Source organism: Mobula birostris, chromosome 3, assembly GCF_030028105.1.
Source record: "Mobula birostris isolate sMobBir1 chromosome 3, sMobBir1.hap1, whole genome shotgun sequence".
In the NCBI taxonomy this organism is placed as follows: Eukaryota; Metazoa; Chordata; class Chondrichthyes; order Myliobatiformes; family Myliobatidae; genus Mobula; species Mobula birostris.
This window is the reverse complement of record NC_092372.1, coordinates 187574814-187596225: the sequence shown is the minus strand read 5'-3', so window position 1 is coordinate 187596225 and position 21412 is coordinate 187574814. Positions and strand designations below refer to the sequence as shown.

The window sequence follows — 21412 nt, the reverse complement described above, 5'->3', positions numbered from 1 at the left end:
AATTGGATCTTGAAAATGGAGGAGACAAACTTAGCTATGATCTACTTCAAATCCTTTGTCCATGTATCTCTCTCTTGCTCCATTATTTCTCTTCAACTACTTCTTTTGTCTCTTTGATCTCTTCTAATCCTCATTTTTATCCGATCTCTATTCCAATTACAATAAAACTCCAATAACTTGGCAGCCTCAGGATCTTGAGGCCAGTCTAACGGATTTTCAGTCTATTTTAACTCATAATTTGTATTTCACTTTTTAAACAGAGTACATGGTGGTATAATACATTTTACCATGGACCTTTTGAGCTTAAAGTGAAAAAATAAGCCCTGGTAAGTCTAAAGGGAGGACAGAGAAGTGGTGAGACTGAGCTTGTCAAAAACATTGAAACCTATGCATACTCCTAAGCCTGGCATCAGCTGTATGTCTGACCCTCACTCTGGGCTCTGCTTCTGGTCTCAATCCTATCCATATTTCTAACCCCTGCTCTGGCTGCTCCCAGTGATACATAGCCAATCATGCAGTTCTGCAGACAACAAGGATTAGTATACTAATGAGTGGGACAGAAAGGGTAATTTTTCAGTGTTTTTTTCACCCCGAAAGTGAAAATATTAAATGCTGGAGGGCAATATGTTTAAGGAAAGGGAGGGAAAATTTAAATGAGATTTGCAAGGCAAAGGTGCTGCAAGGGAGGTGGTAAAAGCAGATAAAAAGGTACTTAGAGGCATTTAGACAAACACGTGAGTAAGCAGGAAATAGAAGGATATGGACCATGTGATTATCTTAGATTGGCATCATGGTCAGTACAAACATCATGGGCTAAGGTAGCTTCTCTTTTGTTGTACTGTTCTATGATGTCAAGCTGTCAAGATTTACAAACATATCAAATTTTCAGACTTTTACAATACTACCTTTCCAATAATTTCATAACTAATATGTAGCACTAAATTAAGTCAATAGTTGTATAAGCATATTATATACTACTTCCAAAGTTTGCTCCTCTCAAGTCCTCATTACATTCAATCACTATTATAAACCCTCTTTGTATTTGTGTCCAGCTTTCTAATAATCTGTTTCAGTCTCATTGCTATCTATAATTCCACCTCATGCTCTCTACCTCTACTGCACTCAGCCTCCATTATGTCATTACTTTGCCTGTTATTATATCTCGAGTACTCTCTCTCCTAGGACTGTCACTGTACTCTCTCTGTTATCATCTGTTGCTCTGTCTTATTCCCTGTTGTTTTAACATTTTCTGTTACTCTCACATTTTTCTCTGCTAGTCTATTATCTCACCATCTCTATTGCCCGCTTATAATTAACCTCCGATGGAACATTTCCACCAGCTCTGATTAAAAGTTCATTTAAAGAGAAGAGGGTCCTGACTTCCTCTGCCATCTATTCTGCTGGCAAACATACAATCTCTGGAATTTAAAATCCAGATTTCAGAGCAAGATTGATGTACCAGAAGGATATCAGACACTGTTGTGTTTTATGTTTTGCTAAGGCTTGGCTATCCTCCACTATTCCAGACTCACTGACTTCATGATTAACCACCAAGATAGGACTGCTGAGTTTTTCAAAGGCAGAGAAGGTGGAGTATGCTTTATGATTAACTCCTTTTGATGCACAAACATGGCAGTTCTGTCCCAGTCCTGCTCACTCAGCATCTGGAACATCTGGCAATCAAGTGTTGTTCATTTTATCTGCCACAGGAGATTTCAGCCATCATCTTGGTTGTGGTGTACATTCTACCTCGGGCCGATGTCAAACAGGCTCTAGATGAACTGATCAACGTAACCAACAGGCGTGAAGCAGCACGTGCTGGTGCATTCCCCAACATTTAAGGGATTTTTAACCAAGCAGCTTGAAAAAGTCTCAAATACTTATCACCAAATGCATCATTTGTGGAACCAGAGGAGCCAACACACCAGACCTCTGTAATACTATCATCAAAAATCCTTACCATACCATCCCACTTTCACTTTGGAAAGTCTGTACTTCTACTCACTGAGCAATAGACAGGGACTGAAGACTGCAGCACCTGTAGTGAGGACCAAGTAGGAATGGACGAAGAGGCAGAGAAGCGCTTACAGAACTGCTTTGGGTCAGTGGACTGACAGTATTCAGGAATTCATTGTCGTCTGAATGAATGTGCCACAGTTGTCACTGACTTAATTAAAACTGATGTGGATAAGTGTATGCCTACGAGAATAAACTGTACGTACCCAAATCAAAAGCTGTGGATGAGTCAGGATGAGGGCTAGATTGATGGTATACAAGTCTGGTGGTGAGGAACTATACAAGGAGGCCAAGTATGACTTATGGAGGGCTATCTCAAGTGCAAAAGAGCAATTCCAATCGAGGTTTGAGGCAAAATCAGATGCACATCAACTCTGGCAGGGGTTGCAGGCCATTACTTCCCACAAAACAGTGATACTTCACTCCTAGATAAGCTCAACACCTTTTATGCACACTTTGAGACGGAGGATCCCTGCAGCGTCTGGTGACCCTGTGACCTCTACTTTGGAGGCCAACATCAGAATGTTTTACAAGAGGGTGAACCTTTGCAAGGCGACAGGACCTGATGGTATACCTGGTAGGGCTCTGAAAACCTGTGCCAACTAATTAGCGGTATGTTCAAAGACATTTTCAATTTCTCATTGATATTGTTGAAAGTTCCCACATGCTTCAAAAGGGCAATGATTATACCAGTGCCCAAGAAGAGCAGGGTGAGCTGCCTTAACAACTATCATCCAGTAGCACTCGCATCTATGGCGATGAAGTGTTTTGATTTGTTGGTTATGGCTAGAATCAACTCCTGTGTGAGCAAGAACCTGGACCCACTGTAATTTGCCTATCACCACAATGGGTCTACAGCAGATGCAATCTCACTAGCTCTTCACATGTTCTTGGATCACCATTACAATACTGTGGTCTCGTGGCCAAGTGGTTAAGGCATTGGACTAGCTACCTGAAGGTCGTGAGTTTGAGCCGCAGCCGAGGGAACGTGTTGTGTCCTTGAGCAAGGCACTTAATCACACATTGCTCTGCGATGACACTGGTGCCAAGCTGTATGGGTCCTAATGCCCTTCCCTTGGACAACATTGGTGTCGTGGAGAGGGGAGACTTGCAGCATGGGCAACTGCTGGTCTTCCATACGAACTTGCCGAAGACTTTCCAGGTGCAGATCCATGGTCTCGCAAGACTAACGGATGCCTTTACTTTATTACAATACTAATACTTGAATCAAGCTGCTGCTTGTTGACTACAACTCAGCGCTTAACACAATTATTCCTACAGTTTTGATCAAAAAGCTCCAAGACCGGGCCTCTGTAACTCCCTCTGCAACTAAATCCTCAGCTTCCACACCTGAAAATCACAGTCTGTGTGGTTCAGAAATAACATCTCCAACCCCCGATAATCAACATTGGCACACCTCAAGGATGTGTGCTTAACCCACTGCACTATGATGCACAGTTCAAATGTAAATTTGCTGATGACATAACTATTGTTGGCAGAATTTTAGATGGTGATAAGAAGGGTACAGGAGTGAGATAGATCAGCTGTTAAGTGGTGTCACAACAACAACCTTGCACTCCATGCAGTAAGTCCGAAGAATTGATTGTGGACTTCAGAAAGGGTAAGATGAGGGAACACACACCAGTCCTTAACAAGGGACTTGAAGTGGAAAGGGTGAGCAATTTTAAGTTCCTGGGTGCCAACATCTATGAGGATCTATCCAACATATTGATATGATTACAAAGGGGGCACAACAGCAGCTATATTTCATTAGGAGTTTGAGATTTGGTATGTCACCAAAGACACTCGCAAATTTCTACAGGTGTACCATGGAGGGAATTCTAACTGGCTGCATTACCATCTGGAATGGGGATGTGCACTGCACAGGATTGAAATAAGCTGCAGAAAGGTGTAAACTCAGTCAGCTCCATTATGGGCACTAGCTTCCCAGGCATCTGGAAGATCTTCAAGGAACAATGCCTCAAAAAGGCAGCATCCATCATTAAGGACCCCCTCACCCAAGACATTCCCTCTTCTCATTGCTACCATCAGAAAGGAGGTACAGGAGCATGAAGGCACACACTTAACGATTCAGAAACAGCTTCTTCCCCTCTGTTATCAGATTGACATTGAACCCATGAACATTACCTCACTACTTCTCCTTTCTCTTTTTGCACTACTTATTTAATTAAATTTTAAATATATATATATGTGTGTGTGTGTGTGTGTGTGTATGTATGTATATATGTATGTATGTATAAGTATGTGTGTGTATATATATATATATATATATATATACTTACTGCAATTTACAGTCTGCTGCTGCCACATAACAATAAATTTCATGACATATGCCAGTCATATAAAACTTGATTCTGATCTCTCTCTCCATTATATTTATATTACAGCATTAGTGGGGACAAGTATGGAGATAACTATAATATGAAGTAATAGATCTCTGTAATATAAGATTGTCAATTGTCCCTGCTCTGAGCATTCAGGAGAAACCTCATCTTATGCATCAAGAGGGATTCAGGAAATTCAGGAACACCTGTCTGATAACAAACCCTGGCGTATGTGGCTGGGGCTAAGGGCATTACTGACTATGCAAGGAATAACAGCATTGACTATGCAGTGACACCTCCCTCCCTGATGCTCTAAACAACTCTTATGCACACTTTGAGTCATGCAACACACTTGCAGCCACAATAGCTAACTCTCTCCCAGATGAGCAGCCACTCTCTGTAACAACAGCAGATGTGAGAAGGGCCCTGCAGCAAGACAACCCCTTAAGGTATCCAGGCCAGACAACATCCCAGGCCAAGTACTCAGGGAGTGTGCACATCAGCTCACTGAGGTCTTCACTGTCATCTTCAACACTTCACTCATCCAGGCTGCTGTCCCCATATGCTTCAAATCAGCCACCATCATCCCTGAACTCTTCACCTTCAGAGCTAAATGGCTACTGCCTAGTGGCACTGACACCAATCATCGTGAAGTGCTCTGAACAGCTGATAATGGCACATATCAAAAACTCCATTCCTGCCACGTTGGATACTCACTAATATACTTACCGACAGAACTGCTCCACAACAGATGCCTTAGCATCTGTCATGCACCCGACCCTAACATACCTAAGAAACAAGGACATTTATGTCAGAGTGCTCTTTCTGAACCTCACTGAGGCATTCAACTCTATTGCCCCACATCACCCACAACCTACGTCTCCAGAATACATCTTACACAGCCAAGAAAGCTCACTAATGCCTCCACTTTGAGAGGAGGCTGAAGAGAGCCAGCCTTACACATTCATATTCATGTCATCCTACAGATGCACAATAGAGCATCCAGACAAGCTGCATCACTGCTTGGTTCAGAAACTGCACTGCTGTGGGCAGGAAGGCTCTACAAGTGGTAGTTAAAATTGCCTAGTGAATCACCAACACCAGCTTACTCGCCATCAAGGGCATGTAGACAGATCGGTACCATCATCAACACCCACCCTGTTTGTTCCACTCCCACAAGAGAGGAAGCGACAACATCCACACCAGGACCACGAGACTCAAAAACAGTTACTTGCCCCAAAAATTAAGACTGATCAACACTTCCACCTTCTAAGTGGGCCACTACTTTATAATTTCCTGTCATTCACCTTATGTACCGCCTAGCGTCATTTTCTGGACATACAATCAATCTATGTACTGTATATAAGCTGCCTTATGTATTTATATTTATTGTTTTATTAGTGGTATTATTATGTTCTTTATCTTTTGTGGGTTTTTGTGCTGTATCGGATCCGGAGTAACAATTATTTCATTCTTCTTTACACTATGTACAGGCAATGACATTAAACAATCTTGGATCCTATTCTTCTATATTACACTCGCTATTACCTCACATTGTCACCGTTTACTACTCTCCATGTTACGCGTATTTTTATTATCCTGTCTCTAATTCTTCATTGCTCCGCATTATGACTCCAATACCCTACCTTTATTATTCATTTATGCTATTCCGACATGCTTTTGCTCCTCTCCCCATTCTGCTGGTTGTCGAACTCTGCGTCACCTTACGCCGGGAGCCCGGGAACTTGCGTTAACCAATCACGTACATCGAGTCTCCAGAACGGAAGTGACGCTCCGTGGAAGCGGTTTGTTGTTAGTGACGGTCTCTGTGGTAACGCGTTCGGTCTCTGTCCACTCACTAAACAGGTTACCTCGTACCAGCATGGACGAGCCAGCTTCGAGCGAGTGCATCTACAACCTACTGCCCCGTGCCGAAGAGCCACCCCGTCACCGGCTCAAGTGAGTGGTATCCATAGACCGGGTGGCTCGGACAGAAGGATGTGCCAAGTGAGGAGGTGGTGGTGGGAATGAGAGAGTTGGTGGGAAGTGGAGGGTGGGCGTGATCGTAGAGGTAAAAGGTGGGAAGGCGATTAATATCAAAAGTCTCCAAATTGTGCTTATAACGTGTCCAGTCAAACTGGATTGGAATGCAACTTGATGATGGTACACAGTGGAGAAAATTGTGAATTTCTATTCTATGTCCAAAGAAGTCTCAACAATTTTGTAAAAAGATAATTCCAGCACCATCTGTAAGGAGTTTGTATGTTCTCTCCATGACTGGTGGGTTTCCTCCTGGTGGTCCCACATTTCAAAGACCTATGGGTTAGTAGGTTAATTGTTCATTGTAAGTTGTCCTGTGATTAGGCTAGGGTTGCTGGGTGGCGCAGCTTGAAGGACCGGAAGGGCCTATTCTGCACTGTGCCTCAATAAATAAATAAATACCATGATGGTACGCAAGCTGCAATAAGATTGACCAAAAAGTTCTTCAGCAAGTGATCAAAACTGCACAGAACATCACTGGGACATAACCACCAGATATGGAAGCCATCTGCAACTCGCGATGTCTATGGCGGGCTCGCAAAAAACTGTGATGGACTCATCCCACCCCAGTAATCACCTGTTCAATCTCCTACCATCTGGCAGGAGATACAGAAACATCTCAGCACGGACATCCAGACCTGAAAAAAACAGCCCCCCCCCGGGCTATCGTGCAACTGGTCGATGCCCCATTTTAGAGTTGCTTATTTTTAATTCAGTTGTAACTTAGATGTCAGTCTAAATAACTCAGATGTTATTTTAAATTTAGTCATTGTGCTTTCAGTAATTGAAATGCCAATATGCTGTTTTGCGTGGAATGGAGTAGCACTATAATCTCGTTGTCCTCGGCAATGACAATAAAGCTCTAACTAACTAGGGACTGTGGAGTGTAGGAGGGGCTAGTGCTTGGAAAGAAGGAAATATGCTGTAGGACCAGAAGGGAAGAGAAAGCAACAGAAAGGATGCAGTGTACCTGAAATTGGAGAATATGAGATATTGTTTGTGTTTGGCTTCTTGCACACCTCTTTCTTTTCCTACCACCTCCACATACATTCCCCCACCTGCCTTCAACAATTCCTTTACCTTCCCCCACCTGGTTCCTTCTACTTGTCACCCACATACTAAATCAACTCATTACCCCATTACCTTCCTTTTATATCATCTCCGTATTACACATTTGCACCATAAATCATCTCCCAGCCTGTGTCACTATTTTCACCTGACCCCCCCCCCCATCTGTTTATCAACCCCATGCCACCTGGATCCATCTATCGCTTACCAAATCCTGTCTCACCCAGCTCCTGAACATCTTTTCACTAACTGTCTGCCCTTTATACTGTACCTTCTCCTAATACAGGGTCTAGACCTGAATTGTTCACTATACCTTTGCTTCCAAAGATGCTGCCTGAACCATTGAGTTCCTCCAGCAGCTTGGTCTTGCTAAGATCCTAGAATATTCATTCTCTTGTGACTTCAGGTCTCAACCATTATGAGTAGGAGCAGACTCTTTAGCCCTATGTGCCTATGCTGACTATGATGCTAAATTAAAGTATTTCAATCGGCCTGCACATGGTCTGCATTTCTCTGTTCCTTACTTGTCCAAGTGTCTGTTTAACTGTTTCTTTGATGTTGCTATTGCATCTAATCCAATCACCTCCCCTAACTTCAACTACCTTGCACATCTCCTTTAAACTTTCTCCATTTCACCATAAACCTCTACCTAATTAAATGTAGGTACTATTGTAACCTTGTGATAGTCAAAGAGTCTCCAGTGCACTTTCCAGCCCTAACTTTGCTGCAAATTACTTGCATGTTGGAGCAAGTGCTAACAATTTCAGCAGTTACTTTTCTTAATGGCACCAGTGAAGTTGATGAAACATTCGACATATTCCTTCATGGCTTTGGTGGCATATTGAATCCTTTATAGATTACTACTTTTTCATCTGATGAGGATTGTGCATCTCTAGCTATAGGTGCATGCAAATGGCTTCTGGAATATGGATCCAGAATTTGTTGGTACAGCTTGATCAGGCTGGTATTTATCTTTTGTGCACCAAATTCTTTTAGAAGACCCAATGTTTCAGTTCTTCAAAAACAAAAGATTTCTCAGAACAATTGGTACATAAATTTCTTAGACTGGAATTGACGGCAGCTAAGTATCAGGACAGTTTGGAAATGGCTTCATAATTTTTTCAAATTTTCTAACGAGTACCTAATCCTGTTTAATTTAATGGAATATGCATTTTAGTGACAAGGCCAATGCAGTGGATTCTGGTTAATTGGGCTATCAGCTAATCGGGACAGCCACTTATTTGGGACAACTCTCAAAGAACAAAAACTAATCAATAAAACAGCCAAGATTCCCTTCATTTGTTTGAGACACATTGCCACTTAATTTGGACAGGAGACTGTTGCCAAACAGTTTCTAACAAGCGTCAGTAGCATGCACTTGTTTTGCTGTTTTTAAGTAGCACCAGTTGCGTGAGCTTCTATTCAAAAAGCAGTGATTTTTGTCACTGATAGTTGGCAAGAAATAAGCAATAAAACAATTCAGAGCTGTTTTGCTCACTGCAATTTCAAGCATTCAGGCTCAGAGATGTCGGAAATGGCTGGGAGTAAAGATGAAATGCTTTCACTTCTCCAGCAAGTTAGGAACTACAAAGAATTTGAAGGTATCAACAATCACCCTGAATCTTACAACGAAAGTGAAGATTTGGAGGATGCAGTTGTTTAAAGCATTTAGGTAGTCAGTCCATTATCTGCACTAGGTCTCTGCACTGGTTTTGTTCATTTACGGTCAAAAGAACACTCCATCAAAATTTTGTGTGTGTTACTAACACTCCATCAAACACTGGATGAATTTCTCTGTCGATAACTATTAGGAATTAATACACAGTTTTATAGTTATTTTTGTAGTACTGGTAGTATTCCAATTTGTTCGCTATTTCATTTAAATACATAATTTCCGATCCAGTTTGCCTTTTTTATACCTTTTTTAACTATTTCCACTAAGTTTCAGCTTTTTGGGCCAAAATGTAGTGGTCTCAATGTGTTCCAATTAACCAGAATCAATTGTATTATTATCCATTCTGAACTGCCCATGAGAAGCTGGTGTTGAGCTGCCCCCTTGAAAAGCTGCAGTATTTATGATAAAGACAGTCCTGCAGTGTTGGTAAGTTAGAATTTGCAAGATTTTGATCCAACAATGCTGCAAGTTGGAAATAATTTCCAAGTTAGGATGGAGTATGACTTGGAGGAGAACTGGGCTCCCCACTGGTCATAGTCTTGGAGGGGGATGGTGATATCACACCTTTGCTGCCCTTTCTCCAGAATGCTAGATGACAAAGTTTGGAAGCTCATATTGAAAATGTCTACAATGCATCTTCAAAGTTCAACATTCAAAGTAAAATTTATTATCAGAGTACATACACGTCACCACAAACAAACCTGATATTCTTTGTCTGCGGACAAACTTAGCAAATCTATAGAACAATCTCTTTAAACAGGATCATTGGACAACAAACTATGCAAGTGTATGAAAGAACAAGATAAAGAGTCCTTAAAGTGACATTATTGGTTGTGGGAACACCAACAGTAAAATGAGTGTAGTTATCCTCCTTTGTTCAAAAGCCTGATGGTTGAGGGGTAGTAACTGTTCTTGAACTTGGTGGTGTGAGTCCTGAGGCACTTGTACCTCCTACCTGATGGCAGCAGTGAGAAAAGAGCATGACCTGGGTGGTGAGGATCTTTGATGATGGATGCTGCTTTTCTGCAGCAACATTTCATGTGGATGTTGCAGATGGGATACCACATCAAGGGTGCGTCAGTGGTGGATGTGGTGCTAACAATGGACAACCTTCTCTTTTTTGACATCTGATGCCGTATGAAGAGGGCTATGAAAATGAAATACTCAGAAGTAATTCCATTCTCTGCACTGACATGCAGCTTCATCATTTCAAGAACATTGGACATAGGAAAGCTACCTGCAACTCTTTTAGAAAATATGTAAATAGTTCTTATACCAAAATAATAGCTAGTTTCTTTGTTCATCTGCCTTGACTCAAAAGTATTTTACAAGTTTTATTTTTTTGAGGTATCTTTCAAAACAACGGAAAATGGTACAAGATGAATGGAATAGTAAGAAGTCTTCACACAAAACAATGGGTTTACCTAAGGTTGAGCCTCCTTGCCCAAAGCATCATCTGTTGAAGCATTCCAAGGAACAAAAGTTACCAGAAAGTAAGCGTCTATAAAATAGAATAAAACATTTTATAATTTGTAATATTAAAATGTAGCAAGTAAAATAAAGGGTTTACTAGCTTCAATATGACATTCAATATATACTTCTACACAGTTTCTCTTTTGAAAGGTTAAATCATTTTGACATAGAAGATTAGTTCAACTGTGCTTTTCTGAAACTTGAGCTTCATTTATACAAGTTTTGTGTGCCTCCCATGAAGATAAACAAATATTTGTGAGACACTCACAGAATTAAGTTTCATCTGAGCCTTGTATTCGATGAAGGGCCTGATGTTTTAAAGAAGGTGGCCCTGGATATGCAAGAGTACTGGCTGACACCATCCAAAATTGTAACAATTTTAGAACAGTTCCATACAATGGAAAGCAGTGAATGTAACTCTTGTAGTTAAGAAAGAAGTGAGATGAAAAGCTCTTAACCAATTAGCCTGACATCAATGATAAGGACAATCCTGGAATTTATAATTCATAAGTGTTAATATAAATAAGTCTGGCCAGGATGAACATGGAATTATAAATGGGAAGTCATGTTTGACAAATGTGTGAACCTTTAGAGGTTGTAATTGGTGGAATAGAATAGCATGAACCAGATGTTATAGTGTTGGTTGGACTTTCAGGGAGTCTTTGATGAGTTACAAAACCATGTTAGACTAAATTAAAATTAAAAGACGTGGAGTAATTACACACAATTGATCTTACTGGCCTACAGTTTCCAGCTACATTTGTGATTTTCTATTCCTCTGGGACCCCTCTAGAATCCAAAGGACTTTGGTATGTTACAAGCAATGCATCTGCCAGTTTTACAGTCAATTATTAAGGTCCTTGGTTGCAGACCATGAGGTTCAGAGTATTTCTTGGCCTTCAGCCCTATTATTTTGCTTAGTGTGTTTTCCCCCCTAGCTAGAGCTAGATGTTGTTCCAGAACAACATCAGTCTTTACAAAATAAACTTTTCCTCACAATTCCCTTATATCTTTCACCTTTCACTATAAATCTGAGTCGTAATCCTACAGCTATCTGCTAATAGTGAATAGCTTCTCACTATTTGCCCTGTCTAGAGCTGCCATGAATTTTCATTCATCAGCAAAATCTCTTTCTGGCCTTCTTTGCATCATGAAGAATGCACATAGCTTTTATAGTGCAAGCTTTCAAATACAATTTCTCATTTCTTTTCTCCAGGAGGAGAGGGAGATCTAGTGAGCCCCATCTGTTGTGAGAGGAAAGACTGGTAACAACTCATCTTGTAAACTTTGTATTTTTTAACGCAAGTTTGGGTACAATCCTGATTTATCAAAGAACTGATTGAGCAGAGCTTGCAAAAAATTAGGAATGCCAAATCAGTGGTTTCTGTGCATTCATTTCAGAGGATGAATAATTGCAAGCTTGGTGCACATATCATTGCCCCTGTTTGGGATATAGGAGAATAGAATTTGTGCATATTTTCCATGGGTATCAGTTTCAATTAGCAAGTAGAAGGAAGAACCCATTATTTCATTCTGGATTGCACAATAGAGTGATGCAGTAACAAGGAATTCTTCATTAAAAAGTATCTCAAGAATTTAATATGTTTAATTCCACAGGAAAACCTTACAAAGTCCCTGTGGATGGAATAAAAACCTCGATTCCATCTGAAAAGCCACTTATGGGACTCCAGACCAAAAAAAATTTTATTGAAGCCAATATAGCTGAAGTCAAGATGTCAGTGCCGAAGAAACCTGTGCCCATCTATGTCGATACCAGGAGAGGAAATAAAAACTTATTGGAACCATCAGGGCTTCTTCCAACCCTCCTGTACAGAAAGGTAGAAAGCTGATTTAATGAGTGCGTTTATGGACTGAAGAGAATATTTGCTCTTTTCTTTTGAAGCTTTCAGAGCAATGTTTTGAGTCTTTTATCATATGTAAAGGAATGTTTATGCATGTGTCATGCACCACATTTTTTAACTTGCTAACAGAAATTTCTTTTAATTATTTAAATTCCATTCATCCAAAACCATGTTTTAATCCTTATATCTGTCACATACGGTACCTAAAATGTAGCTCTTCACTATACTTTAGTCAATTTTAGAAAATTGCATAATCAACATCCTACAACCAGAAATAGTTGAAGAAAATTATCCAATGGTAGATTTCAATTTATCTATTTGGGATTAAATTAGAAATTTCCAGTACATATTATACAAAACATTTATAACGTTTTGGCAGATAATCAGTGGATCATTTACAGATCACATTACAGATTACTTTTAGTAAAATCATAGAAACATAGAAAACCTACAGCACAATACAGGCCCTTCGTCCCACAAAGCTGTGCCGAACATGTCCTTACCTTAGAAATTACCTAGGATTACCCATAGCCCTCTATTTTTCTGAGCTCCATGTACCTGTCCAGGAGATTCTTAAAAGTCCCTATCGAATCCACTTCCACCACTGTCACTGGCAGCCCATTCCACGCACTCACCACTCTCTGCGTAAAAAAACTTACCCCTGACATCTCCTCTGTACCTACTTCCAAGCACCTTAAAACTATGCCCTCTCATGCTAGCCATTTCAGCCCTGCGAAAAAGCCTCTGACTATCCACACGATCAATGCCTCTCATTATTTATACAGGTCACCTCTCATCCTCTGTCACTCCCAGCAGAAAAGGCCGAGTTCACTCAACCTATTCTCATAAGGCATGTTCACCAATCCAGGTAACATCCTTGTACATCTCCTCTGCACCCTTTCTATGGTTTTCACATCCTTCCTGTAGTGAGGCGACCGGAACTGAGCACAGTACTCCAAGTCTGACCAGGGTCCTATATAGCTGTAACATTACCTCTCGGCTCCTAAACTCAATCCTATGAATGCTGAAAGTCAATGCACCATATGCTTTCTTAACCACAGAGTCAACCTGTCAGCAGCTTTGAGTACCGTATGGACTCGGACCCCAAGATCCCTCTGATCCTCCACACTGCCAAAAGTCTTACCATTAATACTATATTCTGTCATCATATTTGACCTACCAGAATGAACAACCTCACACTTATCTGGGTTGAACTCCACCTGCCACTTCTCAGCCCAGTTTTACATCCTATCAATGTCCCACTGTAACCTCTGACAGCCCTCCACATTATCCACAACACCTCCAACCTTTGTCACATCAGCAGATCTACTAAGCCATCCCTCCACTTCCTCATCCTGGTCATTTATAAAAATCACGAAGAGTAGGAGTCCCAGAACAGATCCCTGAGGCACACCACTGGTGACAAACCTCCATGCAAAATATGACCCATCTACAACCACTCTTTGCCTTCTGTGGGCAAGCCAGTTTTGGATCCCATGCCTCCTTACTTTCTCAATAAGCCTTGCATGGGGTACCTTGTCAAATGCCTTGCTGAAATCCATATACTGTACACTACATCTGCTGCTCTACCTTCATCAATGTGTTTAGTCACATCCTCAAAAAATTCAATCAGGCTTGTAAGGCATGACCTGCCTTTGGCAAAGCCATGCTGACTATTTCTAATCATATTATGCCTCTCCAAATGTTCATAAATCCTGCCTCTCAGGATCTTCTCCATCAACTTACCAACCACTGAAGTAAGAGTTATTAAATATATGTAACTTTCCTGTTCATATTAAAAGAAATGTTTTTTAGATCTCTGCACTGGGGTACAAGTGATGGCCTGCAAGTTCAGATAATTTAAGTCACATGCTCTCCCTGCAACCTTGCCCCTTTTGTTGATCCCTCATCTCAAAATGAAGATATAGATTCAATTTAGCTGGTAGCAAATTGGTGGAAATAGTCTGCATGCTCTCGAACAAAACTGGCCTAAGGCAGAGTATAAATAAATATTTAAGTTTTCAAGAAATGTAATACTTTATACATGAGTAATTATAACAATCCCATAAATGAGACAAATCAAAGTGATAGATGGCCGATGGCAAGTTCATTGTATTTTTCAGGGCAATGTCTTGGAACAATATGTTGTGGAACCAAGTACTGTTTATTATTGCCACACGTACCAAGATAAATTAAAGCTCTTGTTTGCCTGCCATGATGACAGATCATTCCATACATAAATATATTGAGGTAATGAAAAGAAAAGCAGAATGCAGGATATCATGTTGCAGCTACGACGAAACTGTGGTGTAAGTAAACAAGGAGGAAACACAATATCTTAAGTGTGGTCATGTTTAATGACTCAAAATCTCACAGTAAAGATTCTTCTGAGGAAGAGTAACCATGGCAATATAAAATTTAGTATTCAGTTTGAATGTGAGAAATTTAGATCTGAAAGTAGTGCCTTGAAGTTCAATAAAGATAATTATAATGGTATGAAAGCAAAGTTGGATAAAGTGGACTGGGAAAAAATAGATTAAATCTTAAGGCAATAGGTAAGTAGCAACAGTCTTTTGAGGAGGTATTTTATCGTTCTCAACCAAGATGTATTCTATTGATTATTAAAGACTCTGAGAAGGATGATCCAATAATGATTGACCATGGAAGTTAAGAATGGTATTAAATGGAATTAAAATATTGCTCTAAAGATGATTGATTTAATAGGGAAAATGAAAGATTTAATAGGAATTTGAGGAACAACTCTTTCACCCACAAGATGGTCAGTATATGGAATAGAGCTGCTAGAGGAAGTGATTGAACAGGTACACTAACAACATTTAAAAGGTACTAGGATGGGTACATGGATAGGAAAGGTCAAATAATGTCTTCTGGTTTAAGATGCTGCTACTGAGGTTGTGTGACAGCTCACTGATAGTTCAGAAGGCAAGAAATACAACTAAAACATTACTAGTAACACTTTTCTGAAGTAATTTGGGGTCAGCTATCACCGCAAATGATGAAGAAGCAAGTGGAAGTGAAGCTGATTCGTAGGATGGGCCATGCAAGTGCATTGCAAAGCCAAAGGGGCAATGTGTTCAAGACAGGGTCACAGACAGAATTCATATTACTGTCACTGTGGGAGTGAACGGTTTGGAGAGGAGTCGATGTGAAAGTGTTTCGATGCCCGTCCACCTAACCCAGATGCAAGGTTGGATAGCTGCAAGTGCTGAGCCAATTTGGTGAGATCGAGATTAGCTTCAGGCTGTGCGGTCTGGGTGTGTCACTGCGCCGGGGTATACTGGAAAGCCTGCATGTCAGGACCACAGACATCCCACCTCTCCCGGAAGTTCCGGGAGTCTCCCGCATATCGATAGTGGCTCCCTGATGCAAGGAAATTATATACAATATCCCGGAAGTAGATATTTTTTGAGAGGGAGAGCGAGCATCCTGATTGGTCTCTCTTCGTGCTAATAGTGGTCCCCAACCACCAGGCCGCAAGTTTTACAATATGATTTGGTGATATGAAACGATATGAATCAGCTGCACCTTTCCTCATTCCCTGTCACGCACTGTTGAAACTTAATGCACACAAGGTCATCAGTGACCCAAGGCATGCAAAGCAATGGGTCCATGACCCATTTGTGAATGTTTCCGGTGAATCATCCATGTCAGCGCGGGAAAAAGATCAACTCCTCGAGCTTGCAAATGACGGTGGGCTGAAAAGTATATTTGATATAACATCTCTGCCGGCATTCTGGATCAAAGCCAAGGCTGAATATCCTGAGATAGCCACGAAAGCACTGAAAACGTTGCTTCCACTTCCAACATATTTCTGTGAAGCAGAGTTTCCTGCAATTAATGCAACGAAAACTACATTGCGGAATAGACTGGACATAAGGAACCCCCTTCGAGTATCGGTGTCTCCCATCACCCCTTGATAGGACCGTGTTGTTGCAGGAAAACAAGCCCAGGGCTCCCACTGATACAGCGTTATTGGTGTGTTGCAATGACTTTATATGTTCATACGAGGAAAATATGCGCTGTGTGTTTAATATCCAAACGTTACTTAAAATGTTATGATGCTATTGACTTATAAGTGACTTATAATTCAGTGGTCCCCAGCCTCTGGGCCGCGAAGAATACAGCGGTGGCCGGAATGCACCCAGCACATCTTTAAGAAAAAAGCCGAAATAAACAAGCTAATTAATTAGGTGCCGCCCGGCACGTAAATGTCAGCCCAGATCAAAGGCGATTGCCGATTGCGTTGTCTCTGATCTGGGCCGACATTTACGTGCCGGGTGGCACCTAATCAATTAGCTTGTTTATTTTGGCTTTCTTCTTAAAGATGTGCTGGGTACGTTCTGGCTACTGCTGTACTGCTGCATTCTTCGCAGCCCGAAGGTTTGGGACCACTGTTATAATTGACTTATCACTACATTCGTGCGAGGAAAATATGCTCTGTGTGTTTAATATTAAATTCATTAGATAATCCCCTTTAGAAACGAAATTGAGTGTATTGGCCACTTACAAGTGACTTATAGTTGACTTATCACCTATATTCCGGTTGCGTTTTAACACCCACCCCCCGGTTGGCTGGTCCGCAAAAATATTGTCAATATTAAACCAGTCCACGGTGCAAAAAAGGTTGGGGATCCCTGATTTAAACTAGCTGGCTAGCTGCCAAGGAGCTAGCTATTAATTAGTGTCCTACATGATGAGGCCAAACTCCCTGTAGAGTTGCTTAAAGTTGTAATAGAATAAACATGATAATATAATATAAGTACATATTTTAATGTCACATTTGCTGCATATACCTAACTTGGTTTACAGATTAGACCAAATTTCTAAGCAAAGTATTACATACACCCTTGGAGGTCGACGGTGGGGGGGGGGGGGATGATATGGAGTTGAGGAGGGTGGGGGTGCTAGCTCCCTGAAATGAGTTTTTGCAGGGTGGGATGTCTAGGACCGGAGGCAAGGTGAGGGCTGATTTCGATCACTTTCCCGCAATGTTCATTTCTCTTTCCAGCAGTTGTCGTCTCAGCGAGCTTGCGGTGTTTTTGCCCTGCAAATATGATGAACTGGGATGGCTAATATGAGTAAGCTTGGGCCTAGTCCTGCTGGTGCGGGGAGCATATCTAAGGACTCAGTCTAGTTGGAATGCTGTGTTTTGCTTCTATTGTTTGCATAATGTGTGGTTTTTTTCTCTTTTTATGGTTGCCTTTTTAAAATTGGTTTCTTCAGGCTTTGTGGCTGCCTGTAAGCAAACAAACTTCAAAGTGTATAATTTTTACATTCTTTGGTAAGGCACTTAACCACACATTCCTCTGCGACAACACCGGTGCCAAGCTGTATAGGTCCTAGTGCCCTTCCCTTGGACAACCTCGGTGGCATGAAGAGGGGAGACTTGCAGCATGGGCAATTGCCAGTCTTCCATACAACCTTGCCCAGGCCTGCGGCCTGGAAACCTTCCAAGGCGCAAATCCATGGTCTCATGAGACTAACGGATGCCTATATATGATAATAAGTGTGCTTGAATCTTGAATCTTGAAATATGGGCAAATGGGTATCTTGGTTGACATGGACCTGTAGGGCTTAAGGCCCATTTTGTGTAGTATAACTCTGAGTGGTAAACCAGAAGATTGGGAAAGTTTTAGAAAACAACGAAGGATATATCATGAGAAGAACTTACCATGAAATATTAAAAACAGACAATAAGTGTTTCTGCCAGCATGAAAAAAGAAATGGAGTAGCAAAATAAACAATAATGAGGATAAGTTAAAGAAATTATAATCGGAACAATGGAAATGGTGAAGACTTCAGTGAAATATTTCATGTCTTCATGGTAGAAAAAATGTGTAAAAGCATTTCAGGATTTAGTTAGTATGAGAAAATTTTGGAGTAAAAAGAGGAGAGGATTTTAAATTATCAAGATTGCCACAGAAAAAGAATGAGCGAAACTAATGGCTGACATTTACTGTGTGCATAACAGCCTGCATCTAAGGTTGTTATATAAAGTAGATGCAGTGATAATGAATGCACTGTCATGATGCTCCAAAATTCCCTTGATTCTGGAAATATTCCTTACCACTACACAGGAAGCCAACAGTTTAGAAAATGCATCACCTCTATTTGAGAAAGGACCAACAGGAAAAAGGAGACAGTGGGTAGTTAGTCTAATTTCTGTCATAGAGAAAATGCTGCAATTCATTATTAAGGAAGTAGTGGAAGTACATTTAGAAAATCATAAGACCTTCATTGAAAGTCAGCATGTTATTAGTAAAAATAAACTTTTATTTGACAAATTTAGGTCTTCATGATATAGCTAGCAAGATTTCCAAATGGCATTTGATCAGGGATTAACTTCATTAACCATATACATATACTGTACTTGTATAAGGAATTTGTTGTGGTGTGTTGGTTCAACAAGCAACAAAACAGAACATTCAACAATTATAAAGAATTATATAAAAATAAGTTAGAGGTTAAAGTACAGATATGGAATAAAAAGTACATAACAACATTATAAAAAGTGATTTTAAAATGTTTTCAGTGCATTGCAGTGAAAGAAGTAATAGATTGAGGTTAGTGGGTGGGGGGGTGCTAACTAAAATGATTGATCAGATTAAATGCCTGGAAGAAGAAACTTCTAAGATGGCATTAAATTTTTGTTTTAACAGCCCAATTAGCACTTTCCAGTAGGGAATTTTTGGAAAAGGTAGTTTGCAGGGTGGATAGTGTCCACAATGGTGTTTCCTGCCCGCTTCTTTGCCCCACACACATACGAGTACTGCAGAGCATCCAGTGACTTTTCCTGCTCTCCCTGTGGTTTTCGTATATTGCGAAAGTATGCTGCACCAAACGAAACAGTAATGGCTAATGTGAGGATGCTTTCTGTAGAATTGCTCCAGTATGTTCTGGCGAAGGGGGAATTTTACCAACTATCACAAGAAGTACATCCTCTGCTGAGCCTGTTTGTTAATGAAGGAGATATGGTTCTTCCAAGTGAGGTCCTACAAAATAATCACGCCCAAGAAAGCTGAATATTGAAACGGTGCTAACTATAGAATTGCATTTAGTTTGAATTTGAGAAATTAAGACGTGCACGTAGTGCTTTAAAGTTCAATAAAGGCAATTATAATGGTATGAAAGGGTATCTCCCTGTAGGAAACAGGAAGTTAGCAGGAATGCACATCAAGATCTTAAGCAAGAAAATGAAATAAAAGCATGTGATATAAAGAGGATGGATTTTAAATAGTGAAGTCCAGGTGTAACACTGCGGGGCTTTGGTGAGGATGTAACTGGAGTACTATGTAAAACTGTGGTCTCCTTATTTGCAGAGGGATAGCATTACATTCAAGATGGATGAGCGAGAATGCTCTATACTGTATCAATACATAGAATGAAGGGGTTCTTATGAGGAAAGATTGAACAGGTTGGGCCTTTATGAGCTGGACTTCAAAAGAATGAGAGGTTGGAATAAATATGTGATGTAGTAAGATAGATCATGAGAGAATATACTGGCAGGTTTTTGGACTGTATTAGAGTTAAGGGTTATGGGATACAGAAGGTAAAGTGGAGTTAAAGCTAAGATCAGATCATCTGTTCTCCCACTGAAATCTGGAACAAGTTTCAATGATCATCTCTGGCTCATTTTTCAGAATCAGGTTTAATATTGCAAACACATGTTGTGACATGTGTTGCCTTTGCAGCAGCAGTAAAATGCAGTACACAATAACAGAGAAAAAGTGAAATTACGGTAAGTGTGTGTATATATATATATATTGGATGGCAGAGGGGATCCTAGATCATGGAATGTCTGCCTTCTTGCATTCTTATATTTTAACTAGAATTAATAGAATTAATTAGAAGAAACCTGCAACAGAACTGTGGATAGCCAAGCCTTTTCTTTTTTTTTTAATTTTATTTTTATTTGGATAAGGAATTCACAAATATCATGTACTTTTTTCACACATATAACCTTTTCCATTTTTTTATATGTATAAAACTACAATTATTTATATATTCTTAAGTACACATTGAGATGATATAAAAGGAAAATAAACATTTAAATAGATAATTATGTACTGTGGTAAATCTAACCTATTAGGCTAAGTAATGAAATTACTTGTTAAGAAAAATGGTAATAATAGTTTCCACACAACCCTTCTGGACCATTTTCACTGGTCCAAAATGTTGTATACAAGCCTATATACCAAACATTGTAGGTGTTTATATCCTAATTTGTTCATGCTTGCTCCTGCCCGCAGACATAATTATCCAATCCCTATGTACTTATTTACTTAATTTTTTCATTTTTTTATCCCTTTCCCAAATCTTTCCCTTTACTTGTGTTAATTCTCTATTTTCCAAAAAAAAACAAACAAACATTTAGACTAGGGGTGCTTACGTTAGCAATATTACTGTGTTGATGAGAAGAGCAATATAAATCATTAGGAGAGTCATCTAAAGTCTGCTCGCATTGGGGTTATATATTCAATCCATTTATTCCAGATTTGATAAAATTTTTCTTTTTGAGTTCTCAGGGAGCAAGTCAACTTTTCCATTTTAAATATTTCCAAGATAATTTCGTACCAATCTTCTAATGTAGGTGGTATTGGATTTAGCCATTTTCTAGTGATTGATTTCTTACTTGCTGCTAAGAGGGCCTGCAGCAACTTTATATCTTCCTTCTGTTCAAGGAACAATACATGCCCCAAATAGAGCATTTCAAAGTTCAGAGGTATCTGGGACCTAAGTACCTTAACTAATGTTCTATGAATACCTTCCCAAAATAGACTTAATTTAGGGCAATCCCAGAAAATATGAAAATGATTTCCCTCCTTGGAGCCGCACCTTCTCCAACACATCACGTTTGTATCTTTATATTTTTCCTGATATGGGGTCTTGAAGTATCTTATAATGTTTTTCCA

At 40.1% G+C, this 21412-nt stretch overlaps 2 protein-coding genes across 4 annotated transcripts in view; one reads left to right on the top strand and one right to left on the bottom strand.

Annotated features, from left to right (window-relative positions):
* Positions 1-6056, bottom strand: part of LOC140195487 (threonine synthase-like 1) — a 99025-nt gene extending 92969 nt beyond the window's left edge. The window contains exon 1 of the mRNA XM_072253859.1: positions 6008-6056. The gene's annotated coding sequence lies outside the window, so the exon portion shown is untranslated. The remainder of the gene's footprint in view (positions 1-6007) is intronic.
* Positions 6057-6187: 131 nt separating this feature from the next.
* enkur (enkurin, TRPC channel interacting protein) overlaps positions 6188-21412 on the top strand; it is a 34050-nt gene continuing 18825 nt past the window's right edge. The window contains exons 1-3 of one of the 3 annotated variants that reach the window (XM_072253861.1): positions 6188-6320; positions 10492-10637; positions 12235-12455. In XM_072253861.1, the coding sequence (XP_072109962.1) occupies positions 6244-6320; positions 10492-10637; positions 12235-12455 (444 nt within the window). In that variant the 5' untranslated portion in view covers positions 6188-6243. Of the gene's footprint in view, positions 6369-10476; positions 10638-12234; positions 12456-21412 lie in introns of all 3 variants that reach the window. The other 2 variants (XM_072253860.1, XM_072253862.1) reach the window with 2 other exon arrangements.